The sequence below is a fragment of the Astyanax mexicanus genome, chromosome 8 (genome assembly GCF_023375975.1).
Source record: "Astyanax mexicanus isolate ESR-SI-001 chromosome 8, AstMex3_surface, whole genome shotgun sequence".
NCBI lineage: Eukaryota > Metazoa > Chordata > Actinopteri > Characiformes > Acestrorhamphidae > Astyanax > Astyanax mexicanus.
This window is the reverse complement of record NC_064415.1, coordinates 7,983,661-7,994,909: the sequence shown is the minus strand read 5'-3', so window position 1 is coordinate 7,994,909 and position 11,249 is coordinate 7,983,661. Positions and strand designations below refer to the sequence as shown.

At 36.8% G+C, this 11,249-nt stretch overlaps 1 protein-coding gene across 1 annotated transcript; it reads right to left on the bottom strand.

The window, feature by feature from the left end:
* Nucleotides 1-4,324: 4,324 nt before the first annotated feature.
* Nucleotides 4,325-10,949, bottom strand: LOC125803893 (tripartite motif-containing protein 16-like). The gene is made up of 6 exons (XM_049482480.1): nt 9,763-10,949; nt 8,911-9,006; nt 8,410-8,643; nt 6,716-6,875; nt 6,046-6,105; nt 4,325-4,988 (listed from the first exon to the last, which is right to left on the bottom strand). Exons 1-6 carry the CDS (start codon nt 10,351-10,353, stop codon nt 4,456-4,458), a joined length of 1,674 nt encoding a protein of 557 aa, XP_049338437.1. The 5' UTR covers nt 10,354-10,949; the 3' UTR covers nt 4,325-4,455.
* Between the last annotated feature and the right edge of the window lie 300 nt (nt 10,950-11,249).

The following is an 11,249-nucleotide window of genomic DNA, read 5'->3' as shown; positions in this document are numbered from 1 at the left end:
ACTTCAGTTTCTGAATCAGTTTCTCTGATTTTGCTATTTATAGGTTTATGTTTACGTAAAATGAACATTGTTGTTTTATTCTATAAACTACAAACAACATTTCTCCCAAATTCCAAATATAAATATTGTCATTTAGAGCATTTATTTGCAGAAAATGAGAAATGGCTGAAATAACAAAAAAGATGTAGAGCTTTCAGACCTCAAATAATGGAAAGAAAAATCAATATTTGGTGGAATAACCCTGGATTTTTATCACAGTTTTCATGCATCTTGGCATCATGTTCTCCTCCACCAGTCTTACACACTGCTTTTGGATAACTTTCTGCTGCTTTACTCCTGGTGCAAAAATTCAAGCAGTTCAGTTTGGTGGTTTGATTAGCTTGTGATCATCCATCTTCCTCTTGATTATATTCCAGAGGTTTTTAATTTGGTAAAATCAAAAACACTTTTTTATACCCTCCTGTTTACCTGTATTCAGATAAGAAATGATAATGATGATAATGATGATGAAAATCCATTATAGCAATTTTATACAGCATTTGTTTTATAAAGGCTGTTCAAATCCTTTATAAAACCTTTATAAAACTCTAATAAAGTCCTTACAAATCCATATATATCCTTATAAAGTGTGGTTTCTGCTGTGTTACTTTCTCAGAGAGACCTTTTGAGATAAAGTAGATGCTCATCACTGATAAAAAGCAAGTTGTCTCACATCTGGAGGATCTGAATCATTGCTCTGTGAGGAGGCCACCCAGGTGCTCGGTCTGTTGTCGTGTTGAGGCTTGAGAACTGCAGCTTTCTGCAGGCTGGTGATCTCTGCTTCAGGCTCTCCAACTCATTTCATGTTTTACACAACAAAATCACAAGTGCTACATTAACACAGACAGTGACAACACTAGCTTTACCTTTTTAACACTAAATCTAAGTCAATTTAACTCTCTATATAGTCGAAAATCAACACTACTCCACTACTGGTGCTGCTGTTAAAAATACATGAAACTCTGGAGGGCTCCAACTGGTCCAGTGGTCAGGAAGCCACTATGATCAGGAAAATGCTGGTTCGAATCCCGGTCATGCAGCTTGCCATCAGCTGCCGGAGCCCTGAGAGAGCACAATTGGCTTCACTCTCTCTCTGGGTGAGTACAGTAGTACAGTAGATGGCTCTCTCTCTCCCTTTATCACTCCAAAGGGTGATGTGGATCAACACAAGGCTGCGTCTGTGAGCTGATGTATCGGAACCGAGTCGATTCGCTTTCCTCCGAGCGTTAGTGCTGTGATGCTACTTGGCAGTTCAAAAAGAGGCAGAGTCTGACTTCACATGTGTCGGAGGAGGCATGTGCTAGTCTTCACACTCCTGGTGTTGGGGCATCACTAGTGATAGAGGGAGTCCTAATGTGTGGGTTGGGTAAAAAGCCTTGTAAATTAGGGAGAAAATGGAATAAAAATTAAAGAAATATATATATATATATCTGGTAGGGCCAAATTTAAACTCAACGCACAATAAATTTGAAAGTGTTAAATTAACTCTTACACAATTTACATATCAAAAACTGTATGGAGTCTTATATCTATCTCATGAAACACTCATTAGTGGTAATATACAGCTGTGGAAAAAAAAATAAGAGACCACTTAAAAATGATGAGTTTCTTTGATTTTACCAAAAAAAACTCTGGAATATAATCAAGAGGAAGATGGATGATCACAAGCCATCGAACCAAACTGAACACCTTGAAGTTCTGCACCAGGAGTAAAGCAGCATAAAGTTATCCAAAAGCAGTGTGTAAGACTGGTGGAGGAGAACATGATGCCAAGATGCATAAAAAACTGTGATTAAAAACCAGGGTTATTCCACCAAATATTGATTTCTGAACTCTTAAAACTTTATAAATATGAACTTGTTTTCTTTACATAATTTCAGTTCTTCAGGTTTTGTTATTTCTGACATTTCTAATTTTCTGCAAATAAATGCTCTAATAAATAAAATGCTCCAATATTTTTATTTAGAATTTGGGAGAAATGTTGTCAGTAGTTTATAGAATAAAACAACAATGCTCATTTTACTCAAACATAAACCTATAAATAGCAAAATATCAGCACTGCTCAGGCTGTGGTATTATCTGTTGTCTCTTACATTATTGAAGCTCTAGCGCCCTCTACTGCTCACTCTTCCACACTACACAGTACAATTCACTCAGTACAGAGGGGAGTACTGTAGAATAGTTTAGTATTGGGGGTTTTTATTACTTTTCCACTTACTTTGTGTTCTTTAAACTTAAAAGGCTTAAATGAATACATATGTTTCACAGACCCTTTAAAAGCTGTGTAAAGTTTCTTACAGCTCTCTGTCCTTCACTTTAACTCATGATGTCACTCAGTGACATCTACTGAACATCCTGAGAGCATCATCACTACAGGACAGTGTGTGAATGTGTGTTCATTCATCTGATCTTATTTACAGAATGTAGGAGTGAGTGAATGAGAGCTGGAGATAAAACTAGAGCTAAAACTCTCCTTTTAAAAGTGAATTTATTTTTAATCACAACAATTGTTGATTTACATGATAGTGTACCCCACAACATGACAAGATAACAGGTCTTAATACAGAATACAGTCTGAGTACATTCAAAATAAAAATGCTGAACATTCAACAGAGCAGAAAAGCATTTATAAAAGAAAAACAGAATAACATTGCTGTCACACAAAAACCTTCTATCTTCTAATTTATCTCAAGTTTATAGTTTTGAAAGCTGTTAGTTATTCTTTAGATTTTAAGTTGCTACTTTAGAGAGTAAATATTTTTATGTGGCAGCAATAAGAAGTATAATCAGTTGTGATTCCAAAAATCACACATTTATTTAATGATTTCCAACAGATTCCAGCACTTTCAGAAAATACCATCCATTACAGGAGTGTACTAACAGATCCCTGACAGAACCTGGCTTTTGGACTTGTTGCTGAGAACAGTCTGGATGGTCCATCTTATATTCAAAACTCATCATGTCAATTTCTTCCAAAAAACAAAATGCAGGAATGATGTCTATTACACAACGCAAAATTCACCAATATGATATTACCCTATGCACGATTAACCAATGGAATATTAATCAATGCAACATTAACCAATACAATATTACCCAACACAATATGAATATGTTCGTTTCTCCTGTGTTTTTATTTCTCAGTAATTAATCAATGTTAATTTGACTTTAATCACACACTGTCCTCTTCAGAAAATCCCCCCTTTACTACAAAATCATCTACTCTACATCTTATAATCTACATTTAGCTTTAACTTCCATGGTGTTCAAACCATTCCATTATTATCTGGATTATCATATATCGAAAAAAACTTTACATGAAAATTATAACTTTGTGCTGAGCGGTTAATCAGAATTAATGTGAGATTTTAATAATCATTATTTTTTGTGGAAGTGATTTGCATGTTTTATGCTTTTCATTAGCTGAAATATAAGGGGTTATGTTTGAACTGTTTTCATTATGAAAGCTGCTTCCTACTCTTATAGAAAAAATAGCTAAATTAAATATTTATTTTTATATTTTCATAGTTTCATTCGAGTTTCATTGTGCTTGCACAGGTTTAAAATAAATAATTGTTGCATTATTCTTTTTTTGCACATTAATCTGAGTCAGTTTCTGTAAAAAAGTGTTTTTTCAGGCTGATTCAGTTGGGTGGAGGTTCGGTGGGTGCAGAATAATGTCAGGATTTTAGTTATTATTTGTGAATATTCATGACATGCAAATGTGTCCCCTCTGATTGGCTAATAGCAATGTGACGCTTCCTTCTATGTGGCTTTGCAGTTGGCAGTCTCAAGCCAAGGTGGGCGGGGCCATGAATCCTAATTGACGATTTGATGTCAGTCCGGGTTTTTTTTCCCCTGATTCACTCGTTTTTTTTTAAATCTGTTTTCGTTTATTGATTAATGCAGGCGATGCAGGTAGAAGAACAGTTTCACATGCAGCAGCATATAAAACTGTATTTCAACAAGAGCAAGAATTAAACGGTTTCTAGCAAAATTACATTAAGTGCTTGATCCCACTACTGTAAACATAATCCCACTTTACCAATCGAACATTGATTATTTTATTTAAATTTAAACCCACTGTTAAAATCTTAAGCCTTAAAAAGAGGAAAAAGTGTAAGAAAAGTACTGTTGTGATTGATCACATTAAATGTTTTCACTGAAAATAGTGCTTTTCTACTCTAAATAGTGCTGTTTGTTACTATTTTGATTGCTATCTACAAATAAAAGAAACTAAATCCATTTTTTTTCTGTAAATACTAATAGAGAATCGCTTCAAATATTGAACAAATATAGACTTTTCTTTCAATATAGCCCATCACTATTATACATGTATTTGATCAGCTCTACAGTCTAGATTCTGCAGTTCTTATCTGATCTCATCCAGCTCTTCTCTTTGTTCTTCATGTTCATCTATTTTGCTGAAAGTAAAAGATTAACTGATGAGTTGAAGCTAAACCCAAACCCAGCGTAGAGCGGCTGAGTGAAGGTGGTCTGGACTCTGTGGATGAGGGTCATGGTATCAGAGATGCTGTAGAAGGACAGAGTTCCTGCCCTGTGATCCACATACACTCCTATTCTAGAGGAGACGGGCACTCCGGACATTACAGTATCTCTGTTATTGTATCTGAATGTGTATCTGGAGGATTCACAGAACACACTCCAAGACTGAACATTAAATCCAAACCCACACTCCCCGCCTCCCTTCCTGGAGATGCTTTTATAAGACACTGCTAAAAGAACCCCTCCATATGCTCCCCACTCAACCTCCCAGTAGCAGCGTCCACTCACACTCTCTCTACACAGAACCTGAGGCCATCCATCAAATCTGTCTGGATGGTCAGGATATGGCTGGACTGTTCTGCTGCGGGTCACCACTGTGTTCCTCTCAGACAGGAGGAGCTGTTTATGGGCTGTGTTTGGATCCAGTGTGAGCTGACAGGAATCTGCAAGAGAGAGAAAACCCATCAGCTTTTAGAAAATGATCTAAAAACAGCCCCTAAAACTGAAATAACCAGAGAACATACTAAAATCACTGGGAAATTATATTTATTATTATATATTTTATATATCTGAAGGTACAGGGATGTAATGTTTAATTATGTGAAAATTAATTATCATTCATTCTTACTAGGCGTGGGCAATATGGCTCTAAAATAATATCACAATATTCCTTGGTATTTTCGTGATGGCGATACTCTTGGTGATATGACAAAAAAAAAAATAAAAATATATATATATATATATGTGTGTAATTGTCATCACATGTCATGATACTAATAATAATGCACTCCAAATATCTCCATATATCCAGGATTCAAATAAAATAAATGATACTGGACAGATATAATCTGTATTAAGTAATTATATAATGGGAAATGAGAACAGTGTGAATTTTTTTTTTTTTGCTTAAAAAAAGCTAAAAAGTAGTACCTTGATGTGATAATTTGGGGTGGCTAATATGCCACGATATTTCAGGGTATAATATCGTTCACAATATAAAGAAATGTTGGCGATATTATTGCATATGATAAAATATGGCACACCCTTAATTCTTAGTATTCAAGACATACAATTATTTATTAAAAATATTTATAAAAATAGGTTTACTTAAACAAAAGGCACTTCTCTATACAACTGATTTTATTACAGGCAGGTTACTGTGGTTGTTTATGATCTGATAAACATTTTATTGTGATCTTGTAGGAAATCTTCCATTCAATTCTTAATAAATGAAAATTAATACAATTCTGTATTTACACAGGCTAAATCTGAATGAATCTTTCCATACAGAAAATGTACCTGCAGGTCTAGACTGGGACAGACGTAATCTCTGCTCAGCCCCTCTGGTGTAGAGGTATAAATGTCAGTTTTTAACTTTGTGTATTTGTAGATTGTGGTGTTATTTCTGAGTGTGTGTGAGAATGAAAGGGTTAAAGAGAAAGAGAGAGAGAGAGAGAGAGAGAGAGAGAGAGGGAGAGAGAGAGAAAGAGCTGCACTTACACTGCAGGAAGTCTTCTCTGCTTTTGGGTTCAGGAGGAAGAATGATCTGCACTTTCTTCACTACAGGAAAATGTACACAGTTACTACACAGCATCACTGAGCTTCTGTTCCCTCTGTACATTTACTACAACATTAAAATAATCTAATACTGGATTTTCTAGTATTCATAATAATTCATTATGTAGAATCATAATTTACCCAGCTGTGGAGGTGTAGACCTTCAATCACAATAAAATCACACTTTATACACAGCCTGCCAACTAATGCATTACACATATTTTGATATGTTACTTAAATATAAATGTTAGTAATCCATACTTTACTGGAGTATTGTTTTTTTTTTTTCCGGCTTCTCATCGTTCAATAAAACCCCAATCCAGATAAATCTCTCCATCCAGACAGAGTGGATCTGATTGTGATTGGATGTAAAGAAGTATAAACATATACCATTGCCTATTGGTTTATACTGTAATCCATCTCACCTGCAAACATCTTTTACTTTGTTCATGTTTGAACTGAAATAATATAATTTTCAAATTTACACAAAACATGTAATACCATTTATTATGATGAAACATGATATTAATATAATTATAATTTAATATAATATTAAATACTGATGATGATGATGATGATGAATTATTTTTAATTATTAATATTATAACTATACCTGCAGCTGATGTCTTCTTAAATTCCTCTTTCCAGAATTCGTCTAGTTTTCCTCTCAGCTGAGAAACAGACTTCATAACAACTTCAAAAGTGTTGAGAGGACTGAGAGTAAAAGCAGGTGATGCTGAAGATCCAGGAGGAGCTGAGAGAGACTGAAAACTCTATTTAAAAACACAAATAAGACAAATAAAGACAAACACAGATCAGTGTTATCTTCAACAATTACTAATTTATTATTTATACATGAACAAGAAACATGAATAACTGCACCCACTGCTCATGAAACACAGCAGTTACTACACACTTTATCAAACCTGATAAAGTTCTGAGATTATTTTTATACAGCAGATAAAAACAGCCTGATCTTTTTCATCATATTTAAAACAGTTACGTTATTATTTATCTGTGGCAGAGATTTTTGTGAATGGAAAAAAAATCCTGAATCTGATCTTTTTTATATGTGGTTTTAAAAATCTAAAACATATCTGGAACGCTCAACGTGACTCATAACAGTCAGATGAGAATTTTAATCAAAACATTTATCAAGGGAAAATGGACGAAAGCAGCGAGTGAGTTTCAGGGGTCTCAAAGTGAGATTACAGATCTCATAAATATTTAGATTGATGTCTTTGTATCACAACTGCATGCTTCTGAATAATTGGCCGCTGCAGCATCAATAAAAAATAAAAAGCTGTAAAACAAAAGTTTAAACAAACCATGAATGTAAAATAAACTAAATGGGAGCGGATAATTACCGTATTTTTTGCGCACTATAAATCACACTTAAAATCCTTTAATTTTTGTCAAAAATAGTCAGTGGGCCTTATTATCCAGTGCGCCTTATGTATGAATTCTACCAGTCAGGTATTAAGGAGCAGTGAAGACACTCCACTGATGTACAGAGTTACACAGGAGTTTCAGTTTAGTTCTGCAGCAGTATTAGTATTAGCTGCTAACCGTGCTAAGCGCTAGCTCTTTCACCATTCAGAGGTGAGCATTATCGGCCTGTAACCCCAGCTAGCACTGCTGGAGCAGCATTAGCATTAGCAGCTAACCAACATGCTAGCTATTTCGGTGTTCAGTGGAGAGTATATCAGACTCTGTGTCTGTGTGTTACCGCAACTAATCTCTAGCTAATATTGCCCTGGCTTACCGGAACACTCAAGGTCCTTCAGTGTAGCACTGTGAGGCAGCATTTACCGCTAGCAGTTAGCCGCTAATGGTAATGCTCTGGCTTTAGTGGAAATCTGTAAATCTAAGCTTACTGTAATTAAATAGAAGCGCTTTACTCACCCAAATAAACTATACTTAACTTTACTTAACTAAGCTTAGCTTTTCGCTGCTTAGTTTAGAAGGAACACCCCTGTTCCTACTACCAGTTACTAATTAGTAGTTACTAGTGTAGCATAAAATGCGCCTTATAATCTGGTGTGCCTTATACAGTAGTGCAAAAAATACGGTATGTGTCCTTTCTTAAAGTGAGATGAAATGCATTCTGGGTGATGAGCCCAACTGCAGACTCTGGAACTCGTGGACAGCTCCTGTAATACTGAAGATGATGAAACTGAAACTTCATGTGAAGCTCTGCTCTTTAGTGCATGAGCTTCAGTTTAAGAACAGTTCAGACTAATATCAGATATAGATCACATTTAAAAGATGGTATAAACAGTCTAAAATAAACTTTGTATTTGTTACCTGGAGGAAATGGATGTGATCCTCTGTGAATGAAAGCTTCTCCAGATCAGCATCTCTCCTCTTCAGCTCTGTGATCTCCTGCTCCAGTCTCTTCAGACGTTCTTCAGCTCGACTCACTGCAGCTTTCTCCTGATCTCTGATCATCTGCCTCACCTCAGAGCGTCTTCTCTCAATGGAGAGGATCATCTCAGTGAAGATCTTCTCACTGTCCTTCACTGCTGTCTGAGCAGAGCGCTGGTAGTGGAACAGATATATAGATAAATAGATTTATACCTTCACACTGTTCTATTTTCAAGGAACTGAAGACACTAGATGCTGCATGATCAGCAATTAGTGATGATAATTTCACCTAATATTAATCATATTATCTCCATACTGAGCTTAAAGAGGTAAAGTCCACACTGTTGTGCAGATTACCATAACAGAGTTGGAGCAGGGAAAATAAACAGTGATGTTCCTGAAAGAGAATCAGATTTCATTCTTCTACTTATTTTAAATCACCTTTTGAGTCTCCACAGCCTCTATTAACCCCTGAAGCTCCTTCTCTCTCTCCTGGATTCTCTTCTTGTATTTCCTCTGTGTTTCCACCACCTGCTTCTGTAAATAAACCAGCCAACAAAACACAATAATTAAAAATTAAAATGCCACATGTCATGGGACAGGTGCTGATATTGGGTCCCATCATTTTGCAGAAGCTAAAGAACACTGAACTGACCTGAGACATATGTTGGTGAGGTTTACTGTACTGAAACTGAATGCACATTCTACAGTAAGATACCACCGGTCACAATCATCACCACTATGGGTGATAAAATCTTCTGTTGACCTATCTGGATGGGATGAGTTTGAGGTAATATATTTTAACTAGAGAATGTCAGGAAAATATATGATTATAATAAATGACTGAGATGGGAGTAACTACTCAATTTACAAACTTTCACACCTCACAACTTAAAGTAAACAGGTCTATATCGTCGCTGTCCTATGAAAAACACTCATCTCCATTTTTGGCAAATTTTAGTTTAATACATAATTTGAACAGACAAACTGTCCCTTACACTGTGCTGTGATGAACGGACCAATATAAACTTTTCAAAATGACATAAAACTGAAAAATGAAATAAACTATTTTTACATTGACTTCCATTGAAAGTTTAAAAGGTTTTTTCTCTCTCCTGTAAAGTTGCTGTTTGGAGATAAGTGTTTTTCATTGGACAGCGACGATATGTTCCCAAGCCGCCCGATTAGGTAACAGGTCGATTTACATACTGCTGTCCCATGACTTTGGGATACCACTGAATAAAACCAATGACAATTTACAACAAATCCTGTGTACAGTACTTATATTTGTACCTGTTTCCCAGATCTTTCTGCTTTAAGTGACACTGTATCATGTCCTTTATGGTGATCCATGGTACACAGCATGCAGATACACTGCTGGTCGGTGCGACAGTAACCCTCCAGCAGTTTATCGTGCTGAGAGCAGATCTGCTCCTGGAGTCGTCTGGAGGCTTTGACCAGCTTGTGCTTCTTAAAGGCTGGAGATTGGTAGTGAGGCTGGAGGTGAGCTTCACAGTAAGAGGCCAGACACACCAGGCAGGACTGGACGGCTTTGTGTTTTCTCCCAGTACAGGAATCACACTCCACATCTTCAGGATCAGCAGAAGAGTGATCAGGAGGAGCAGCCTGGAGTCTCGTCTTCTTCAGTTTCTCCACCACCTCAGCCAGCATGGTGTTTTTACTCACGACAGGTCTTGAGGTGAAGGTGTGTCTGCAGTGAGGGCAGCTGTAGATCTTCTTCTGATCCTCCTGATCCCAGCAATCATTAATACACACCATACAGAAACTGTGTCCACAGTGAATAGTCACTGGATTCTTCAGGAGATCCAGGCAGACTGAACAGCTGAACTCATCCTGAGTCAATGGAACATTAGCTTCTGCCATTTTACTGAACTCACAGCAAGAGAAACACAACTGTCCCACACAGCAGCTCGAACAAAGTCCAGATCTTATTTCCTGGTTGTTGTACCTATCTTTCCTTTTATAGCCCAATAAAACAATACTGACCCTGACTCGTGATGTATCTGCTCTCCTGCATTGCTGTGTTTGATTTGAGGCCTAGATAAAGCTGCTCGATCATAGAAACTCTCCATTCCATGAGTCTCTCTACTCTCTACTGTTGCTGATCTAATCTGAAGCTACATGAAGTTTGGAGGTGTGTAGTGATGAACTCTGAAGCTACATGAAGTTTGGAGGTGTGTAGTGATGAGCTCTGAAGCTACATGAAGTTTGGAGGTGTGTAGTGATGAGCTCTGAAGCTACATGAAGTTTGGAGGTGTGTAGTGATGAACTCTGAAGCTACATGAAGTTTAGAGGTGTGTAGTGATGAACTCTGAAGCTACATGAAGTTTAGAGGTGTGTAGTGATGAACTCTGAAGCTACATGAAGTTTGGAGGTGTGTAGTGATGAACTCTGAAGCTACATGAAGTTTAGAGGTGTGTAGTGATGAACTCTGAAGCTACATGAAGTCTGGAGGTGTGTAGTGATGAACTCTGAAGCTACATAAAGTTTGGAGGTGTGTAGTGATGAACTCTGAAGCTACATGAAGTCTGGAGGTGTGTAGTGATGAACTCTGAAGCTACATGAAGTTTAGAGGTGTGTAGTGATGAACTCTGAAGCTACATGAAGTCTGGAGGTGTGTAGTGATGAACTCTGAAGCTACATGAAGTCTGGAGGTGTGTAGTGATGAACTCTGAAGCTACATAAAGTTTGGAGTGGGGTGACCAGACGTCTAAAAACCTAAAAAAAATGTCCGGGGGGAATTTCAAAATCGTCCGGGA